The following is a 23,587-nucleotide window of genomic DNA, read 5'->3' on the forward strand; positions in this document are numbered from 1 at the left end:
TTGTTATATTTTTCCAGATTGTTTGTATGTTGTTTTTAATAATAAAAAAAATAACTCGAGATTATTCAAAACATGATGTGAATAAAAAAAGATAACACAGGTTATTTGGTTCAAGATGAGCAGCGTTTCTCAATTTATCGATCATCTATAATCATTTTCAGACTCACCTCGCCATGGTTTTCCAGTAACACCTCCTCCGCCATATAAGTCATGAATAATTACTCCTCGTGTGTCTGAGATGAGAAACAGCTCATCTGCACAACTTTTCTAACTCTGCTGTGTGAGTGTCCACATTTGTAGTTTTGAGCCACGCTCAGAGGAGTCTCGTGTTGATGGGCGGCATGAACCAGCCTGTCAAAGTCCAGATCCACCAGAGATCACATGAGCCAAGTGCTCCAATCTGCTTCCTCAAGTGTCCGCATGCAGTTGTTATTAAACTGCCTGTGACTGAATATATCCAGGGGCGTTTTTCAGGATTAGTGGATAATTCTGAGTATTGGCTCTGACCCTGGGGCAACTTCAGGGGCAACTTCAGGGGCAGATTCAGGGGCAGATTCACCCAGGAGAGAAGATGAGGCATCTTAACACTTACAGCACATTTTTGTTATCAATTAGGATAAACTGTGGGATCAAAATTAAACTACATTACTGTATAAGACAACCAGAGGGACACATTTGACCAAATTTACGGGACAGTCAAAACAAAAAATGACCGTACTTTGTCCTGACTTAATTTATTAACTTCTATTTTTAATATAACATCTTCATAAACATGTGGATGACAAAATATTTCATGAAAAGTAATTTGACGTTCATTGAAAGAAAATCTTTTTTTTTTTTTTTTTTAATTTAGGTATTTTATGTCATGTAGGGGAGACGGGGCAATTGTAACCCTCACTTCACCTAATCTAATCAGAAGCAAGCTACAGTAATGACACTTCCTGTGCACATGCTCAGTAAGATTCTCACTGTGTCTGTGGAACTGGAGCAGGTCATTTCAGTTTTCAACAAAAAACTTATTTTGAGCTATGAAAGTTACTTAGTCCTTAATTATGAGCAGTTGTGCCAAATCCTGAATTCTGTCCTGTTTATATGACGTGTGTTTTCACATTCTGGAAGGAATTTGTTATTAAAAAAACAAAGTATTTGTACTTACATTAATTTTACAACTGGTGTAATTCAACAAACAACAAAGTATAGCAAAAAAAAGTGCAGCAAAAGTTCATGATAAAACAGTTCCAGTCCCTGGTTTAGGCATTAAGAGCACTTTACCACATTCTGTCCACTGGGAGGACACTCTTACACAGTAATTACCAGAGACTGGATCACAGGAGAATTTATTTGGGTCACCAAATAGATAAAAGACCATGGAGGAAAATCAGCAAATTTAAGATTTATATCTACAGTACACCTTTTATAAGACATTTAAAAATGTTCATTGTTTTAGTGATGTGAGGAACAGTTAATTCCACTGAAATGCACTTATTTTGTCTCAGTAATGAAGTAAGATAAAATGTCCTATATTATTTTATCTGGTGAGAGGAAATAAAAACAGTAAGACAGCCTGTTAGCTCAGCCTAAATACATTTGTTTCTAATTTATAAAGTATTTAACGTGTATGTTGTTTTCAATAATGCATGTCAACATAATAGAAGTTGATTCAGAAACTGAAGTAAAAAAAAGTCAGGAACATTCATTTATTTATTAATTTATGCACAAATTAGGTCTTCCCAAGATAAACTGACAAACTGAAGGTTTGTCATTTTTAAAAAGTGGGTTCCCCCCAACCCCCCCACCACAAAAAAAGTTAATAATGATGTATAATGAGATTGATTTGAATCCTGTTCACCTGACCATCATTTCACAAAATATCTCTGTACACACAAGAACGCCAAAACTATAACAAACGCTCAAACAATTATTCTTCAACAATAGGTGGCGATAAAGTCTATGTCAATGATTCGTCAATAGAAGAAATATCTGAGATAGTGCACTTATTTCCTTGAGCACTTAAAACGTAGAAACATTGAACAATTGCAGATGTAGATTCCAGTGAATTCCAGTTGTTCAAAGTTCAATTTCTTTGCCATTATTGTATTATTCTACCTTTAGTTAGAGCTGTATTACTGCTGTTTCTTTTGTCCTTTATTTTGAAATATTCTTAATGAATATTAATAATAATAAATCATATTGACAAGAATAAAAATAATCATAATCATACATTTTACCTTTCATACATAAAATGCCAAATAAAGTGCCTCACAGAAAAGGAGAAAGAGGAAAAACACATAAGAACACGTACAATACCTGAGATCAAATAGGGGTACAAACATGCACAGTCATTATAGTGGCCAATTGTATGATAAAAGATATATAAAATATTAAAATATTAAGGTACAGAGGGCTGTGGCAGAATACAGCAAGGATAAAACCAATGAAATAAGATCAAGTCAGAATCATCAAGTCAGAATTATGTAGATAGATTTGGGCACAAGCACCGACGGCTGATCATCTTTTTTTTTTTTTAATTAATTATTTTTTTTCTTTGTCTGTAGAACTGTTCATAGTGTAAAGTCTGATGATTTCAGTGACGTGGTAGGATAAATATTCTGCTATGTATGACGGCTCCATGAGACCTTTAAAAACCAATAAAAGCACTTTAAAATCAGTCCTATAGGATTCAACCAATGTAAAAACCAATGTATTTCCAAACAGCAAGACATATGGGCTCTTTCCATTCCTCACTGGGGACAGGTTTTGTCTTGTCCTTACAAAGCATGACCAAATGATGTGAATTAATTCATCAAACTGATATACTCTGCATCACTTCCTCACACATGACTGTCTTGCTTGTTGGGCACCTCGTAATGGGCTTTGGTTACAGTGTCTCCTCTTTCACACATGACTCCTACACTGCTACTCTGTAATGGAGTCTTGGTAAAAATGTTTTAAGCTAACATAAGATATACTTTATTGTCCCTGAGGAGAAATAATGCAACACACAGCTTCAATCAACTTAAATACAACACGCAGCCAACAGAACAGTGCAGTGACACACCAGAGACACAATAATATATTATATACAGCAAAAATAAAAAGACATGTAAGTATTGCAGATACCTTGTGAAATAAAATGATATAAACACAGAGACATTATACAAATTAGAAATGAAATCATAAAAACTCATAATCCATAAAGGTAAATGCAGCAGTATGTTACTTATGAAAAGAAAAGATGTTTGTTTTGTTTCTGTTTTTTGTGATTTGCTTGCGCTGTAACATCTAACTGAAGGTGTGAGGTAACCTGCAAAAAAATTAATAAATAAATAAAATAAAAATTATCTATATAAATTCACAGGTACAGGCATGGGTGAAAATTAAATAAGGGTGAGCAGCAGGTGAGAAGAAAAACAGAACACACACAAAACAAAACATTTTTTTATTTTTTTTCTGGAGACATAAATTAAAATAATTGCGCAGTATTTTTGTCATTTAAATCAGCTAATAGTGTTGAGCCTAATCAGCTGTCAGGAATTTATTTTGTGAAACCGTACCACACAAACCCACATCCTGCCAAATAAGAGGACATGGCTGTGTGATGTGACGCTGATGAAGGCTAGCTGCTGGCTCAACTGGATGACAGAAAGGTAAAAACAGCCAGTGAAGGATAACTGTGGACAAGACACTGTCGATGTTTGGGAGAAATTTGTTGTGATCGAGGATTGTGAGAATCACACTTGTCGGTGGCTTTGAAAATTATCAGCTTTTATTTCTTTATTTTTATTTTTTTTATTTATTTTGTTATTTAAAAAAAAATCCTGTAGTGAAAAAAACATACAAAACAATGAATAATGAACAAACTTACAGTGAGAAACATAAACTAATGTTTCCTGTCTGAAAAGGAGCAGGAAGAAGCAACATGCTTATCTAGTCCTACCCCTGCTCTCACACTATACTAATCCATCACTAATCAAATTATTTCATGCATAAACTCTCCTCTCCATCGATCAACCCCACATTTACATCACTATACTTCTTTATACTAGATAATCAATATTACCCCATGCATAAAACAAATACGAAAACACCAGAAGAAGAAGACAAAAGAAAAAACAACATAAAAAGCAAGGCATTTTGTTTCATCATATTCTGAATGTGAAATGTGTGAAGAGTCGTTCAGAGTTGTGTGTCTTCTCATAGATAGTGTGAAGGGGCGGGCGTTCTTTCTGACCTATCACTTTCACTGCTGCTATCATCCTGTTGCCTGTTCTTGATTTTAACTGGAGTGTAAAGGTGTCGTACCACGATGCCATACCTTATCTAATGATGCTTCCCAGCACAGCATTGTAGACTGTTAACATCATCACACCACTTACAACTGAAAGTCTCAGAGTCAGCCAATCTACTTTAATATTTAGTCCATTCGTTTTCATCTTCAGTTTTTAGTTTTCATTTTCCCTGCAGAGTCCTTTCACTTATTTTCTGATCTGTATATTTGGCTTGTGTTGCATCATCTTGTCTTATTGATACTGTGTGATTTTAAAGTGAGGTCTTTTTTAGTGGTGTTATTTTGTGTGGACCCTAGGAAGAGTAACAACCACTTTTTGGAGGCTAATGGGGATCCAAATAAAGAATAAAGAACGAAATGCAGAGCAAATGCATCACCAAACACAGAGTTTTCATTATCTCTAAAGTACTGGTGTCAAACTCAGTTTCATCCAGGGCTGCATCAGCATAGTTATAGTTGTAAATGTAAGACTATAAAAATTAATCTGCTCATTATCATTTTGCATAATTGCCTCTTTATTTGATTATCGTTTTAGTAACTACTCAATAGTTAATAACTAGCTCTGAAACCAGATGTATGAAACATAATGGCAGATAAAAGCAGACAGTCAAGTGTGCAACTATTATACAACTTTTTTTTAAATGAAATATATGTGAGTAATAACGTCAAAATAACAATAAGGGTTGTTTCAGTTTGTGTAGCCTACAAGCAATGTTTCAAATCCAACATGTATATTAAAATGATGAAATTTTGATGGTCTGCTAATGAAGCTCAGCAAAAGTTCAGTCAGGAAGACTCTCTTTATGCCTTCTTTCTCTCCCCCCTCTCTCTTCATCCACTTGTTCTCAATCAGCTGTCCATGGGCGTGCACTCTTTAAGTCAACCAACCAGATGTAGCCACAACCTCCACCAGCCAATCATGTCTTGGCATCAGAGCTTTAAATCTGTTCTCCTCCCTGTCGCTTTCAGCTGTCATTTCTGCACGGAATTGTTGCAACCCTCCTCTACCTCATCCTCCTCCGGTTCTTCTAACCCAGTGCCCAGGTTGAGCTCTTCAGAAGTCCAGTCTTCATCACATCCAGATCTTCAGCCATCCCTTCAGCACCACCACCACCAGTGTCCATCGGGGGTGTCCTTAACATAACACATCTCTATTGTAGACATGTCAGATATATATATTTTGAACACTACGAACAAAGTTTCTCCTGATTTAACTATTAACATTACAAACATCAGCTTGAGTCCCACAGCTGGAAACGTCTACATGATACTGAGATGCTATCTAGCATCATGTCTGGAACATGCAGCTTATGGACACCGTACTTCTGTAATGCAGAATAGAATTGTACTGAACTAATTCTATTCTTTGCAAGCTCTCACAGGCCTTGAGTTTAACACATGTGCTCTAAAGCAACCGCATGGTCGCATATTTTTCATTTGCTTTGAGGTTGCAAAGTTGCACTATGAATGATCACATCTGTTTGCGTCAGTGGAACACTGATGCCACCACCCACAGTCACACAAGAGGCTGATACACAACGCTGCTCCCTCATGTAAGGGTTTTTATCACGTGTGTTTCCTCCAAAGACCAAACGTGGATCTCAAGTGGATGATACATACAAGACACACATAGTACACTGCAACCTGAGATGTATTATTTATTAAGCAAATTTTAATCATATATATGTATAGTTATATAGTTCGTTCTTTGTTTGTGCCATTATTTCACCTGCCTGATGTTGCCTCCCTGCTGCTGTTTCCTGCTGCAGTGTATATTCCTACACAGTATCCACCAATAAACAACCAATGAAGCTTCAGACTTGTGCTCCTAACTTTAACTCAATGACCCAAGTTGAGACCATCTTTCATGATAGTCTCAACTTGGCTCGCTGAGTTAAAATCAGGTCAAATGGCTTGTGTCATATGACTCATATCACCACGAAACGTCTATGGCGTCATGCTGCTTCTGTGTAAAAAATCAATTAGGCTGCAAATAGAGACACAACTCAGAGGTCTGACACCATAAAAGAAGAAAAAAAAACCCTCTTACTTCTGTGCAATGACAAACTATTCTGAGGACAGGAAGTATGGAAACAGTGGAAAGACCTGCTGTTTCAAAAGTGATGGCAATAATCACTTTAAGTACACTTGTGATAATCATACTAATCTAACCAACTGTTTGGTAAAACACAGGCCCTGAAAATAAAAATAAAAAAACCCCAACTTTTAATTGAGTTTGATCAACCTCAAAAAACTTCCAAGAGGAAAGTGTACTTAATAACCTCCAAAACATTTGAGTTATTTAAAAAAAAATGTTGGCAATGTTTAATTCAGATCCTTTGTCCATAGTCTTTTTGTCTACAGTATTGTACTCACCCAGATCTTCAGTGTTTTCATAAAGATGTTATCTTATTCTACTAAACAGGACTAAAGGTTAAGCATGAGAACAGCACACTCACTGTCACAAACTAACAGAGCAAAACCGTGACATTGATGTGATATGACTCTGAGAAACTCACACATTTCTTTTTTTTAACGGCACAGTTGTGCTCTATTACTCTATCAAAGGTGGGTAAAGCTATTCTGGAGAAAAACTGTTTATATTTTTACTCAACAGCCGAGCAAATCCTCCTTCAGTGCGCCGTCAGAAGATTTACCCTCCCTCTCGCTCCCCCTCCTCTTCCCCTTGTCCTCTTCACGTGCACAAATGTGATCTGTCGCTGGTCTGCTCGAATAATGCAGTGTGTCTCAGTCCAGCCCACTTTTTGTTTCTAAATTATAGAGCCAGGGCCGTGCTGAAACTTTTTTTTTCCCAGCTCATACAGAACGGGGAGCTAGAGGACCGTGAACAGATATTAGCTGAATTTGATAAAAAGTGTGTTGGATTAGAACAGTGCATCCCATCTTTACAGGTCCAGTGACTAAGATTTACAGGGATTTAGTGGCAGAATACAGAAGAAATGCAATATAATGATAAGTATGTTTTTATTAGTGTAGAATTACCTGAAAATAAGAATCTGCTCTTGCCAGTGTCGCTTCTTTCACAGAAACCGCCATGTTGCAGTGCAAAGAGAGTAGTTTTGTGGTCACTGTATTTTCTCTTGAGAGCAGTGTAATGAGCACAAACACAATACTGACATCATTACACCATATAAAGTTAGGGAACATCCAGAAGACACGGAGGAACATTAGCGTGCCAACCCTGTGTTTTTTACATTTGTATATTACTAAATTGTTGTCATAATTAAATTGAGGCCACATCGTAAGTCTTTCAAGGATTATATTCACAGACAAAGTTTCTTTGAAAGTTTATATATATCGTGCTGCATTCATGAAGAGGTGGGTACAAATGCAGGACTTCAGCACCACAGTCTGCAGTTTGCATCCAGACTCCTGCAAAAGAAATATCATGATTTGTGGTAGGTTTATGCATTAAAGGCACTTACAGTTAGAAAAATATTGTGATTTGCTGTTGCAAATAAACTGTGTATAAACATAATTTCTAGGAAACAGGGTAAGCCTTCATTTGGAGTAATTTTTTTGTCTTCCTGGAAAAGGTAATTCCAAAATTCACACTTTTTAAAGCTGCTTTGTGCTCCACCAACTCCTGAGGTAAATACTCAGTTCTTTAGCTGCTAAATCCTGTGCTGGTCAGGAAGTGTGGTTTTATCAGAGGTTTGTTACTGAAATCAACTGCCTGCTATGTCTGGAAATTAGGCTCATGAGAGTGAAATAAAACAGTGAGGTTGTGGGCCATAAAACAAGCAAAAAAAAAAAAAAAAGAGCTCAAAGACGCTGAAATACCCTGTACAAGTTAGGTGAACTGGGGAGGACAGTGATGTAGAAGCACTAAAAGTCTACTGTTTCCACCCAGACAACAACACAGCTACACCAAACCAGACTACGTAGAAGTTTCCTAAGAAAATTTTAAGGAAAGGGGTATGAATTTTGCAGAATCTGCCACATCATCAAAAATAAACAAATGTAAAAAAAAACAAAAAAACAAAAAATAAATATTAGTTTATGCCACGGGTTTATACAATTCAGGGAACAAATTATTCTGTTTCTTGTTTCTTGTGTTATTTCCATTCTGTAAAAGTTGCCAGAATGCAGAAGACAAATTCTCCAAAACTTTTTTTGATTTGGAAATCTTCCCAATTCTTGAGGTTTTGAGGTCTTAAGGTTGACGAGTATGTCCAAATATTGATTAGTGCGGCTTTAAACCCTTATTATTATTGTTGGTCAGGTGGTTGCATGCAGGGACCCAGTGGTAAAGAATCTCACCATTAATTTTACTTTTCTTACGCGTACAATATCAGTCATTCTTTCTGTCTCTGAAATGGATACCCTCTCGATTTGTGAGTTTGGGGATTGTGGGTAATTTCTCTGCTCCAGACCAGAAAAAAATGCTGAATAACTCATCCCACCTCCCCAGCCAAACACCTCACAGTATACCAATCTAAAGTGTTGACCTTTCCATCACCAGGACTGTCTTCCAGCCTCTCCTGCCTTCATCACCACCCTCAGTATCTGATCGTATCTTCTCATTAAGACAATGATTAGGTGAAAAACTAGGGACAGACTTCCACGTTGGCAAATAAAAAGCTGTGAAGAGAAATGAACATCTCACTGACATAATTTACAAGAGGGACGTCTCATGATCATAATCAGGATCTGGAACTACATGATTTAATTTCCTCTCAACAGTGAATGAGATGTCATTTGATAAATTACCCATCAATAGCCGACAGTAGGGGATGCTGTGCTGGGGAAACGTGGCGTGTGTGCATGCGTGTGAAAATTAGACTGTGTTTGTTTGGGAGTCGATTTTGTGTGCCCATACAAAGTCGTGTTGCCACAGTGACTATCCTTGCAAGCATTTCTGTGTGTGTGTGGTGTTCCAAGCACAGAATAACCTCACATTAGCAGCCCATTATTTCAATAAACCTCCTCTTGCATCCCGTTGACAGATCATCTGCCTAGAAAAGCAGATATTGTGGCCTTTAATCAGTCAGCCCCCTCCGAGCCGCTGTAGTCTCTTGTGCAGTATTTAAATTCCTCATTTACTCTGTTGCAGGCGGGACATGCCTGTCCCCCATTGTTCGCTCTGAATAAACTGGGGAGCTGATCGTGTTAAGTGCGGCCATGATTGATGGCTGCTGATGAAATCTAATATACTCGCCCCATGCCATCGTTTGGCAGAAACAGGATTAGAGAAAAAGACTCCAACACGAGCTGATAAAAGGTGGAAATGTACTTAATGTTTCTGATTTTTAAAAGCGAGCAGTTTTGGCTGTGGTCGAGTTACTTCAACAGCAGTCTGGGACATTAACTGTTGAGTGATGGCTGCTGTTTCTGGGTGCGCGTGATGAAAGTGGGTTTGGGAAATGAAGTGTGCATCATCATCGGTGCGCGTGAGGTCACTCAGCATAGTTTATACATTTAAAAACCATGAGGTGGAGTGACTGTCATCAGACAGACCTCCACGCCACGCTAATTATTTTCAAAATTGTTACCACAGCGGCTTTCTCATCCCCTTGAGCTCCTGGTAAGATCAGGAGTAAGGAGCAGAAAATTCAGAATTTGCATTTTCTCATGCACATATAGGGTCTGCATTTACACTGCGTGGTTGCAGATGGCACATGATTCTTCTGTGACATAACTGCTTCATTGTGCTGGTGAAGCAGTTGAGAGATGGAAGGAGAGCTCCAGAGGATTTTAGGGAAGTGAGTGACCCCTTGTGGGACTCGAGCTGCAGTTCATGACTGTGTGAGTGATTGTGGACTGAAACAAGGGACAAAATTCAGTGTATTTTTGTGTTAGCTTTGGCATTGGTGATGTTACCAGCTGTCACAGAGCAACATTAGCATTCATTTAGAGTTGTGTTTCTTTCTTCCTGAGAAAAGTCCAAAATTCACTCTTTTTTTTTTTTAGCTCTGTTTTGGTCTTCACCAACTCCTGAGGGAAATATCTGTCTCTTTAGCTGCTAAATGCTCCACTATGTCCAAATAACTTTGTTTGCTTTAACTGCGAGTGTGGTTGTTAGACGTCTTTTTTTTTTTTTTTTTTAAATCATCTGCCTGCCTTGGAAGGATAAGAGTGAACCAAACAACAAAATTGTCGAACCAAAACAATGAGCTGAAAGAAGCTAAAATGCTCTGTAGTGCTGGGGGACATCTTTTACATTACACATAATGTAATGTAAAATAGTAATTGCAATAGTAATCGTAGTAATCATAGTAATCTTGAGTAATATTTGTTTTGTTGTTGATAGAAAATAAGCATTTGTGCAGTTTCAAACATTCACTATGACTATTTTAGGGAAGTGAATGATCCCTTGTGGAACTTGAGCTGCAGTTTATGACTGAGTGTGATTATGAACTGAAACAAGGGACAAGATGCTGTGTATTTTTATGTTAGCTTTGGTTTAACATTGAGGTGATGATGTGAAATACCTCTGGCTGCAGCTAAAGACCAGAGTTGGGAGAGTTACAGTTAAAAATTATTATTCTACTCAGTAAGCTAACCTTTTCATTACTTTTGGATTGCGTCCATACCATTGTTAGGTTTCTTAATTGTTTGCCGAGCTATTCTTTCCTTTGTTATGTGTAAATGCATGTTAAGATTAATAGTGGTAATTAGTGTTGTAGTACTCGAGATCTGTCATGGTCTCAAGATCACTTTTTGAAGTTCTTGGTCTCGTCTCAGTCTCAGGCACTGAGGACTTGGGATTTTAAGTTAAGATTATAACTGCAGAGATATCACAAAATGGCTTCTGCATTTTCTGATTTGTCTGTTAAGATCATCACTGTGATAAGATGTAAAACTTCCTGCTGCAAATTAACCGATAACTTGACCAATTTCTAATTTGAAACTTTTGTTACCGTTACCATTACTGTTACGAGTGTCATGCTCCCTGCCCCCTTCACATGCACTCTAACTAAGTGAATGCAGAGAACAGGAGAAGAAGCTGCGAAGTCCCCAAATATTTTTCAGTAGTAGCAGCGGTAGTATCAACAGGTTTTCTAGCTAACTGAATTAACAGTTGGTCTTACCTGTAAATAATTCTTTAAAATAGATGTCGAGTTCTTGGATGATGACAGCTTGTTCTTGCTTGCCATGCTTGAAGGCTGAACTCGCACTGTACTTTGTTGTTGTGCCACTTTTCTGATTTAAAGACAAAATGATGGAGAAATTTTCACCCGGTGCAGCATTTCTTCACTAGAAGCCGTAATAATGAATTGGCAACTGTAAGATTAGCTGGTTTCACTCAAGACCAGAGTGTCAAGTGTTGTAATATATTACATGTGAGCTGTGCATGGTAGCATCAGGCTTGGGGAGTAACAGATGACATGTAACAGAATTAAGTAATTAGGATACAAAAAAGTAACTGTATTCCACAAAGTCTACAGTATAATACGACACTATAAAGGAAGAATGAGTAGGATTTGTTCGATCTGTTCATAAACACACCAGTAAAGTACCAAGACATCAGATGGTAACATTTTATGTTGGTAAAATGTATATAATGACCAGGGGTGGAAGTAACTAATTACAAATACTCAAATTACTGTAATTAAGTCATTTTTTGGATACTTATAGTTTTACTCGTATTACAATAAGTAATCTACTTAGTCACTTTCAAAATAATAATTGAGAACTACATTTTGAATTAATATCCAAACCTTTTATTTGCATTTTTGTAGCCAATATGATGATCTGATCACGAACGGGCAAATGAAAACTTGATTATTAACTGTTGTTAAGAATTTAACCAATTAAAAATGTATTAATGTATATTTAATCCCCATTCATGGCATTAATATGCACCTCATTTGATATAGTTTTGTCTGGTGGAGCCATTTGTTGAATACAAAGAAGTACCATTTCCACCACTATAATGAGTTGAGGGTCTTAGTCTGTATGTCATATGTGAGGACAGAAATAGATTATGTTTTTATGAGTCTATACATTGTTCTTTGAGAAAATGTTGCACATAATTCATTTAACTGTTACATGTAATCTCTCACTCCCCAAGCCTGCTAAAGGGTGCCGACAGGTAAAAAGACAAATCCTATGATAAAATACACACACACACACACACACACACACACACACACACACACACACACACACACACGTACATACTCAAGAGCCCACTTGAACCAGCCATAAGCCTCAGCGACACCCTGTCACCCTCCCTCTCCTCTCTTCCCTCCTCTCGCTCTGTGTTTTACCCACTTCACAGCTACATTAGCACTTGATTTGGGTGTAATGGATCTCCCTCCTCCACTCCCGCCCGTTCCCATTGGCTGCGGCTGGCCTCCAGCCCAGCCCACCTGCTCCACGGCGCTCTCCTTAATGTGACTGGCCGAGGATGATGGATCACCCCCTGTCACTTCCACCTCCTCCTCCAATCAACAACCAGCCATGGAAATTGATTGTTCTAATTTGCTCTCATTATTATTATGATATTAAGCACAATATACAGACACAGCTCACTGTCAGATCTGGGCAACGCCGTCATTAGTTACAGGGGCTGGAGAATACGCCTCAGCGGGGTTTTCTCCCACAGAAGCCAAGATGTAAAGGAATCAGCGAGCGTTGGAGAAACACACTGCTTTTTCTTAATAAGATTTGCCATGCAGCCCCTCACTGAGGTGATGTAGCATCTAATTAAGTTCAATGGGAAAGGGAAAAAAGAAGATATGATTAAGTTCCTCCGTGTCAGATGCGGCGTGTTCACTCGCAGCTGCTGGATTGGAGGAAATGGGAGGTGCCAGTGTGAGAAAACACTCGTCCTTACATCTGCAATGACTGCAAATGGTACAAATCTACAGTTATTAAATGCTGCTTAGAAAATACAATTAAGATTCACGACTGTAGGTTTACACAGGGAATGGGGTTGAATAACAATGAGGAACACATCCCACTCAGTTTTCTGGGGTCAACGTACATCCTCATTTCAAAAACTGATAATATATACACACACTGTCACAGACTTAAAGTACACATTGTACCGGTCTGACTTTGAGGATGACCTTTTTTTTATTCTTCCTCTCATAAGACCTCTTTTGTCTTCGTCATCACGCCTGAAGAGGAACAACCAAAGGTCAGCAGTATTAACCCCCCCGCCCCGCTGCAGTCACAAGCCTGCTTTGAGATGGCATCCTGATATTACTGCAGCAGCCCCTCCAGCTGTGTACCACTCCTCTATGTTCCACGGACCAAAGTGTATCCCCAGTCATGCTGTTACCAGCCCAGAGTATATTGGATAGTGCTTACATTAACACACAGTGTCTAACAAACCGCTTACGCTCCTTTAATTGGATTACAAGGAGTGCTGCATTCCCATTGGTGAGATTAGGAGGGTCCGGGCACAGAGCCGACTCTCCTCCCTTGCCTGAGCGAGGGATCTGATTCGCCGTCCTCCCTAACGACCTGCAAATGCCAGATGTTTGATTGGTGGAGTGGCGCTGGCACGGGTGTTTATTGGTCCATGACAGCGTAATAAGGGTGGGTGCCAAGTCGACTGTCAGGGCGTTAAAAGTGTCTACTCTGATCTAGTGGTGATTAATGAGGCTATTTATTTATTTACTGGCCTTAAATACAGTTTGTGGAGACACTTTTCTCTAAGTAGATTTAAAGGTCAACCTTCAAATATGGTAGAAATGGTTCAAACATCTACTTTCAGTTCTTATTTGACTTTAAAAAATGTAGAAAAAAACATAAAGTGACATAAGTGATAAATGCAGTGGTCCTTTGGTTTTGCTTGTGAGTGCAACATCCTGTGAATAAACATCTTCGTTCTTAAAGAGTTAGTTCAACCAAATTACAGGAAAATAATTTGTACCATACTTGCCAGTGAGGACACTGGAATTTTAGCAACTTTAAGGGGAAGTTCATATCCTACAATTAAAGGTAGAATAATAAAGATTTGTCTTTTGCTGTTTTTAAATAAACCAGAAAAGCCAACTGATTGTTGAGTTTCATACCCAGGTTGTAAAATACTGACATTTTAGGTTGGTAAAGCATCCTGAGCACAGCAAAATAATGAGACAATATGGAAATATAGGCAAAGGGCAGGGTCTCTGCTGACACAGACAACACCACACACTTCAAATAGGCCACTGATTCAGAGGGATTATTTTTTAGGGATTATGAGTCTATGCATTGCTTTTTGGAAAAATCCTGCACAGTGTGCCTTTAACAACTTGCATGCTTCAGCTGATTCCACTATTTTCTGAGCCAGTATATTTATATTTCCCCACTTTCAGGCCAACAAAATAAACACATTGATGTAGGATTCAGTACAGAAGAAACCACTTTATTGCACTGGTGTGTAGTTTTAATATTATCTACAAGGAATAAAATAGGACTGGAGGAATCCCATCATATAAATGCTAGGAATTCAAGGGATTCAAGGGATTCAAGATCCTACACCATTTTGCTGGGGTTTATTTCACCATAATGAGTCACTCACTGTAAATTATCCCTCTTAATACATGGTTATTTACAAAAAAAACAAAAAAACAATCATTTGACAAAAACATTAATTTAAAAAATATTTTATTGATTTAAAAATGATGTTATTGCTCCTCCAGAGTCTTTGATCAGTGCTCTGTCAGTACTAGTCTATACTTCATCACAATGGCCCGCTATTCAGAAATGCCACCGCTTAGAATGCTATAACTGACCAATCAGAATCGAGTATACAAAGCCTTGTAATAATGCTGTCTTCAAAGGGAACTCGTCAGCTCGTCATTGCTAAAAAAAATCATATTTCCTGGTATCCTGGTTAACAAAGTTTATTTGAACAACTTTAAAGTGAGGAAACGTGCATTTTTTGTAGACTGGATGAACTGACTCTTTATAGTTACATAATAAAAAGACATTCAGACTGGAAAAGTAAACGCACCGTATTACAGCATTGTTCTACATTTCCACATTAGCTTTCATAAGTGCTGTGGAGTATGTTGGTGCATTTGTGTGTGCGAGAGAAAGTACTCCTCCTGACCTTCCACACTTTGACCTCTGACCTTCGACCCTTTGCTGTAAATCTTGTGGTTTTGGGCCTTTTTCTTCACACATTACCCGAATCTCTCTGACCACTAACTTATGTGGACTCCTCTGCACAAGCTGCTGAAAACCTGGCAGCTGCTGGCCTCCTGTGAAGGAGGACCCTCTCCATCATGGCTGTGACACCTTAACTGTCCTGCTCTCACTTAGTGAGGAAGGCCCCCTGCCACCACACACACTGAACCACACACACACTTTCTCTTGTCGTGGTGAAAGGACAAACACAATGACACAAAGTGCACACAGTCACTTTCTTTTCTTGCACAGGTGCAAATGTAAATGAGTGCACATGTACTTGGGCGCATAAACTCGCCGAACACACAGTTTCTGTTACTTTGAATCCCAGTTCCCACACCACAATCTCTCCACACTTGCGACACAAACAATTCTCCTTTTGACTCGCACACATGAATACACACACACACTGAAGCTCCACCATTATGCCTTAATGTACTCTGGCCTGTCCCTGCAGGTGACCTGACCCTTACTGTCCTGCGTGTCAGGGAGAGAGGAGCCAATTCAGCCAGATGGCAGCGGAGCAGAATAGCTGCGAACAACAGGCCGAGTTAATATGTAGCTTTAACCATTGTCTCCTCCGCCTGACAATAGAGCGAGCTGGGAGGGCGGAGCGCTCGCTGGAGCTGCAGCTAAAGATGGACTCGGCATGTATTCTTGGTGGAGTTCATAAAAACGGAGCTTAAACCCACTTGATTCATCACTGTCTCATTTGGGCAGGAAAGCAAATGGACAGAAGGGGGTTGAACACCGTGCTGGTGTGTTCTGTGGGGAGGTTTGGATCTGGAGTCGGCAGTGAGCAAAAAGTGCAGGTGCACAAACCACTGATTTATTTTAGGCCTGCATGTAAAAATCATTTTCATTGTCTATAATCTGTCAATTATTTTCTCAACTGACTGATTAGTTGTTCGGTACATAAAAATTCAGACAGGGTTTAAAAATGTTTCCCAAAACCCAAGATGATGCCCTCAAACGTAATGTTTTATCTACAACCCAAAGACATTCATTACTGTCATAACGGAGTAAATGAAAATGTTCAGAAGAGAAGAAGCTGGAATCAGAGAATTTCACCTTTGCTCAAACTGATTAATCAATTATCATATTTACATATAATTTACATTGGTGTTTAATTTAAAGATCCAGTGTGTCAGATTTACAGGCATTTATTGACAAAATATTGCAGAAATGAATACAATAATCATAAGTATGGTTTTATTACTATATAATCACTTGAAATATGAATTGTTGTGAATTGTTAGAATCAGACATACAGTTTCTATCTACAGAGGACCTGGGTCCTCTTCCACAGAGTCTGCCATGTTGCACTGCCACGCCAAGTCGTTGCAACTCATTATGACGCTGTAGACATCAAGTGAAATCCCAGAGTGTTGTCACCAGCACATTATTTTAAATGCTGCCAGTACATTTCTACCACTTTTTGATAGATCTGACGTTTTAGCAACGTTACAGGAACCTCATGATATAAAGTACAAGAAACGTCACGCAGAGGGTGCTGAAAAATATGTCGCAAAAATACCATAGAATACCTGTTATGTTGTGTCTTGATAATATTCAAACTGTAACTTTGCAGTAACGTTGTCATAACGTCCCAAATGATACATCACAATCTGTTTCTACAGTAGCCTAGAATGGAAAAAACTAAACACTGGTTCTCAAAGCAGACCTTTACGTTTTGTGGCTACTGCAGATTCTCCTCCACACTTGGAGGGGTAGTGCTAGTTTATTTGCCTCCATATTAGCTATTAAAGCTTTTAATGTTTTCAACTGGTTATGAAACAGTCTCAATTTTATACCAATGGCTTGATATGACCTACATAAGTTAATGCAAACATCAGTGAGGAGACTGGTATAGTTGTTCGTAATGTAGAATCCCAGGTTGGATTCTCCTTTAAATCAGATGATTTAAGTTCTACAGGCAAAGTTAGGAGGATATTTTTATTTAGATAGACTTATTTTATGACACTACTTCTTTCGTCCACAGGGCCTCCCATATCAACAAAATATGAAAGTTCCTTGTAGTAGCTTTAAATCCACTTATCACAGCTGAAATGTAAGTTTGCTGTTTGTATCTGAAGGTCTATTTCATGAAATACATTACAATCAGATCTTCTAATTACGGTCCTACAGTCGAGTTAAATACAAAAAAAACAGAGATCAAAGTGTTTTTTTTCCCTCAATAACTGCTGCAACAACGCCCGCTAACATCCCCATTGTCAGCCTCTGTTCCTTGGCGCTATCACTTTCCTAAAGATGAGGGTAATTTTCTATGCAAATGGGCCGCCGTCATTGTCCCCGCCTCGTTAATCTGGGCCTGGGCTCCTTTGACAAACCCCTCTCTGATTGATGAGGCCCTGACAGCTCCAATGTGTGCGTGCATTTTCACAGATTGACATCATCATTAAGGAGCGAGAGCAGGGCCTGAATCACTGCAGATTTACTCCCCCCCTCCCATACACACACACACACACACACACACACACACACACACACCTCGCCTTAGCATGCACACGCAAATGTACAAGGGTTGATGCTTGTGTGCATGCAGGAATTAAGACACGCACACACACAAAAGCAGCCCCACCATCCGTCTAACAGCTGAGGTTTCCCTTCTGTACCCACAGAGCCGGGCAGGCGGCAGAATGCAAAGCGCTCACTCATTGGCTGCCTGAATCTGTCATGTTGAAGTTAATTGGTGTAGGCTTTAAGCAAATTTCCAGCAGCACCCCCAGTCACCGTGCCACTTGATGGGTGAGCCACTGTCATATGGCACCTATTGATTCACCCAGGGGATGAGATGACTCCCATAATGCTCGCTATGTCAGTGTCACCCTCTCGGAGAGAGAGGCCAATAGCCCCTCTCCTGATGTAGATCCGAGACGAGAGTATTTTAAATCATGCTTTATTCATATTCACTCAATCTGGAGGGGATCCACAGGCTGGATTTTTAGTGTTTCAATCGGCTAAAGTCCATTTTGGAGTTCATTTGAAAATGGAAAAATCGTTACCTAATCCTATTGCTTTGGCCCCCGAGCTACAACATAAGAAACATGGCGTGTGCTGGCAGAGCAGAAAAAAAGAGAAGAAGACAAGAGACACAAACACTGACTGAGTGGAGGCAGCTGCAGATGAGCAAATAAAGCATTCAATATTTATGACTGAAATTAAAACCAGATAAAGATGTCACATATTACCCACCCTCCTCTCCTCCCTCCCAGGCCTCTGGCCCTGACTCCGGTGCTCACAACTCTCCGCTCGCTCTCAGCGCGAGTGAAAGGGAAGCATTATTCCTTCGCAGCCCAATGTCTTCAAAGACAGTAATGAATGCAATGCAGTGACCCAGAAAATGGACTTTAGAGAAGGAGAGGGAGAAAAAAAAAGCAATCTTGCGTTTGTGGCGGAGCATTATCACTTTACTCCCCTCCCCTCGTCCTCTCCCCTCCCGGGCTGGTGTGTATATATGTGTGTGTGTGTGTGTGTGTGTGTGTGCACCTGCCATTATGTGTGTCTCCAAGGGCCTATGTGCCTGTGTGTGTTCATGTGAATTTGTATGAGTGTGCACAGTGCATGCATATATATGTGTGTGTGTGTGTGTGTTTGACGGTGTGTGTGTGAGCTGAAGTCTCCATCAAGAGGGAATGGGCACGGGCTGACAGGCAGGCCCATTGTGGGGTTAATTAAACACTTCAGGTTTAACACCCCGTCCCTGTCGTTAACCCAAACACTGGCTCATCACTCATTCCCGCCACACTTCAGTTAGAGAGCAGGAGGGTGGTGGTGGTGGGGCGGGCAGGAAAGGAGGGGGACAATGGAGATGTCACTGCGGGTGGGGGTATGGTGAGGGTGGTGGTGAGAGTTTGTATCAGGAGGAGAAGTGTTTGACAGGAATAATCAAAGTGTCCATTATAGTCATGATCTGATATAACAAACCAGAGTGTAATTTACCTGCCAAAGAAGAAGTCTGGCATCAGTGTTTGATTAAAGATCTTCACTGAGTGCTGTTACATTATTAAGCTCCTGTCCTGTTCCAGATGTTTCATCAAATAAAGTGGGGCTGGGCCATACACTGATTATATTCGTTATATTCAAGTATGAATTTAAGTGCAAAATAGCAGAGGACCGTAATATCATATATTTATGTTGTCGGTGTTTCTGCAGGTCGCTGCTGAGGTGCAGTTACTTTTCTTTAGTCAACCATTAAACGTGTAGATGAGTTCAGAGTTTAGTTACTGAAAGGTTGTGTGTTGTGTTTGCTGCCACAGAGAAGAAATAAAAAGACCCTGTTTATGTAACGTTACGATGCTGTCCTCCAGTACTCCTCACAGCAGAGCTGGTCAGGGAAAAGCTAACTTAGCTTGTTAGCAGCTACGAGTAATTGTGATTTTTCTGTTGTGGCAGACAAAAAAGTCACCAGAGAAAACGTGATCGATCAGCTGTCCGCATTTGCTGCACTACTTTATAATTCCGAAAAGTATCAGGAAGACCTCTGGCTTTTTAATCGACCTCAGGCTATTTTAATTGTCTTTAGCCTGACTTGTAGCGGCTAACTAGCTAGCTCACTTTCACAACAAATCCACTAGACCTCTGTCACGCAGGTTACCCAAAAGTAAAAGTAAAGTACCCAAGTAAAAGTTCTGCCTACTAAACTTAAGTAAAGTAAAAGTATGTGAGTATTATAGCAAAATGTATTTAAAGTGTCAAAAGTAAATGTAACATTACTCATTGTGCAGTGAGATGGTCGCTTTTAGCTACACTGTTGGGTTGTCTAATCTACAGGAATTCATCATATTCTATAAGATCATCATATGTCGGCACTATTTGAAAGTTAAGTGTCACAAAGTGCCATCGCGAGTCACCACGAAGAACAAAAGTATCCTCTCATGTGGAGCTTTGATGATTGTGCAGAGTGCTGACTGAAGGCCCCTTCAGACTCTGTGATTCTGACTCTCATCTGTCTGTGACAAAAGTTAACAATCCAGAGAGAAACTTGGTAAAATCTGAGGGTGCACCCAAATCTAAATTCATTACTCTGGAAAGCACAAATAATGTGACGGAAACATATATTTCTTCTAGCTGAACTTGCTTGTTATTACTCAGAAAAAGTCAGCTCCATGATTACCTCGGCATAGTTAAAAACCTCGCCTCTGCCTTAATCAATCACCGTTTTAATGCACCAAGATTACTCCCTTCAACTGAGGGATGTTTTATATAGTTTCTATTTCCAATGAACCTTTTAATTTATGAAACTTTTTTTCAGTCAATTCATAAAACTTAGTTTAAAAATAAAAAGAGAGAGAGATAAAAGAAAAGTACAGTATGAAGATGTGGAGATGTATTTCAATTGCATTGCCAAAGAATATTAGGTTAGAAAATAAAACATTTGCCTGTTTCTTCCAGAAGCCTCTAAATCTCGCCCACTGCTGGACTTCTATCCAAATACAAATACAGAGACAGATAATTTGGTTGGTTGAACAGATACAAATAATGACATCTCTGTTTACCTCTAGTAAAATCTTTGCTAATCAGTCCAAAATGGCGCTCCTAAGACACATTGTTAAACAGCCAATTTGGAGCCTCGGGGCCCAAAATTCTGGAAACTTAGGACCAAATTCTCACCATGTAGCACGTTTACAAATCAACCAATTACAATAAGACATGAAATGACACAGAATACACTGACTGATTCATATGTGCCATTTTTGAACATAATTTTGATTTTAAAAAATTCAAACAAACACTGACAAACCAAAAAGTGGAGGTGAAACTAAAGAGAGGTTTGTGTGACTCAGCGAAGAAAACCTCAATCAACAAGATTTTATCAGAAACAATTCAGTATCATACAGGAATTGACTGGAATCAATTAAACTCTCATTAACTTGACGTAAAGTTTTATTGTTCAAATTAATTAAACTTCAAATTTCTAGTATTTATTTTCAGAACTTATAAATATGAGTTTTTCTAACTTGAAGTATTTTGGCTTGAAGTGATGAGTTGAATGAATCTACTGTACAGAGTTCAACCAACTCATTAAATTAATTTTCTAAAAGCATGATCAGCATATTAGCAGACTTCTCAGCATGCATCTTTTTGAATTTCTATCAGGTTTATTTGACTGGTAAACTTGATTTGTTTTAAATCATTGCAGAATTACCTCAATTTGTTAGTGCGATATGAAATAAAAAAACATTAAAACATGGGTCCAAAATCCCCCATCGCTGTTCCATTCTGGTGTCTGCCAAGCCCATAACATACGATTCACATCATTTTCATATTCATCAAACCATTCAGCGACCCCTTAGATCCTGTCTGGAAACATCTGCACTCTGAAAACCAGCCTTTCACTCTGATTGGCTTTCATATGAACACAAATGAATCTGCTGAACAGTTCTGGTGAGAGATGAGAGGTTTCTGTCCTTGTGCTTTTGTCTTTGCTCTTCTGGTCTGAAACTAAAATTGTATTTCTGTGCAACATTTTAATCAAAATATGACAGTTGCGGTGTTGTTTTGTATGTTTCCAGACGACTACAGTCAGATCTGATCAAACCACTCACACTCAGTTCTGATTAAGAAAATAAGCCAAGTTTTTTGTTTGTTTATTATAATCATAGTAAGGATGCCTTGGATGCTGTGTATTTAGTCATATATATTTAATCTTAGACATATTACTTAAGATTTGGAACCAAGTTATAAGGGGTTTTACTATTTATTTATTGAGTTTTTTTCCCTTATAATTTGTCCCCTGTCTGTATATGTTATCAACATTGATCAACAAAGATTGAGTTTGGTGTCAGAGGAGCAGGAAAAGAAAGACGAGCACCAGAGCACGTCCACAGGCTTTTATTATTATTATTTCTTATTTGTGGCATTAGTTAAAAAAGGCAGAAAGGAGGGACATTACATTTGAAACTGCTGTGAGTCACATTTTCACTTTCACAAGATAAATAACCCGAGGAAAGTAATTCACTATTCTCTTCACACTTTTTTTTGCACTTCACTGTTTTGAACATACTGAATGTGACATCAGATAAATGTGTAATGAAGCTTTGGTGACTCTGGTCATCCGAGGGACAAAGTGCCTCCGCCCTCAGTGTAATGGATCCTCACACCACTAGATAGCAGTAGTTTACACCACTGACAACTTAACCAGTCCACTCAGTTAATACAGAGCAGTCACCACCAACCACTCAGTTAATGAATGAGGGACTAATGAAACGAATGAATGAAAGGATTTTGAGAACCTAAAAAAGAGAGGGTTAATTACATTATTTTAGTCAGTTACATCAGCAGCTACCATTAAATAAATGAAAAAATAATGAGGTAAAATCAGGTTTAAGTAATTGCTGCATTACTGTGGTTGTATGTCTGCAGTAACTATGAAAGTACAAAAAATTAATTACCTTTAATAACATGAGAAGTTTAATCAAGTCCATATATTACAGATTATTACATCTCTGATAAAAGTTGTGTTGAATAACACATAGCTTTCAAGTGTCTTTTCTCCTAATAATGCAAAATAAAATGATAACGTGTAGGAATAAAAATCCACCCTTCATTTAGAGCTTATATGTAGAAACCAGTGGCTGTGTTTGTATCAATATATAATTTACCAGTGCTTTAGATCAATTATTGAAATCACGATGAAATGAAAAATGCCTTTTTAACTCTTTTAGGTCACATCCCCAGTCATATTGTGCACATATTTAACAACATATGCTGAAAAAAGACAGGAAAGAAAAAGGAAAAAGGAAAAATCAATGTCTTTGTATCAAAATCCAATCACGTTTTCTTCCTGTAAAACAAAATATGATGAGTGATTGTGTAGGCTTGAACCAACCAGTTCAAATATCATGACCTCCACCCATCGATCACTCAAAGTTCAAATGATATTCCTGCCTGCTTCCCTATTTTACTCAGCAATGTACCATGATATGGAAGCATTAATAAATTATTTATTAAACATGAATAAAGCCATTAGTCACAAATTACTTTATAAAGATGTTGCATAAGAAAATGATACCAGGTATTTGCACTGCTCCACCAATTATTCTACCATTGTTTGTGTTAGCGAAGAACCATTAAAGCTGAACATTCACTGCCACACATACAGGGCAGGTGTTTTTGCAGGTTTACATGTTCTTCTTACGGGGGACTGTAAATTAACCAACTGAGCCACATTTCAATCTTCTT

At 38.6% G+C, this 23,587-nt stretch overlaps 1 protein-coding gene across 1 annotated transcript in view; it reads right to left on the bottom strand.

Moving 5' to 3' along the window:
* Positions 1 to 316, bottom strand: part of slc2a15b (solute carrier family 2 member 15b) — a 28,389-nt gene extending 28,073 nt beyond the window's left edge. Inside the window, exon 1 of the mRNA XM_084715965.1 lies at positions 168 to 316. Coding sequence (XP_084572091.1) covers positions 168 to 212 — 45 coding nt within the window. The 5' untranslated portion in view covers positions 213 to 316. The remainder of the gene's footprint in view (positions 1 to 167) is intronic.
* Between the last annotated feature and the right edge of the window lie 23,271 nt (positions 317 to 23,587).

This window comes from Lutjanus erythropterus, chromosome 3, assembly GCF_056507025.1.
Source record: "Lutjanus erythropterus isolate fLutEry1 chromosome 3, fLutEry1.hap2, whole genome shotgun sequence".
In the NCBI taxonomy this organism is placed as follows: Eukaryota; Metazoa; Chordata; class Actinopteri; order Lutjaniformes; family Lutjanidae; genus Lutjanus; species Lutjanus erythropterus.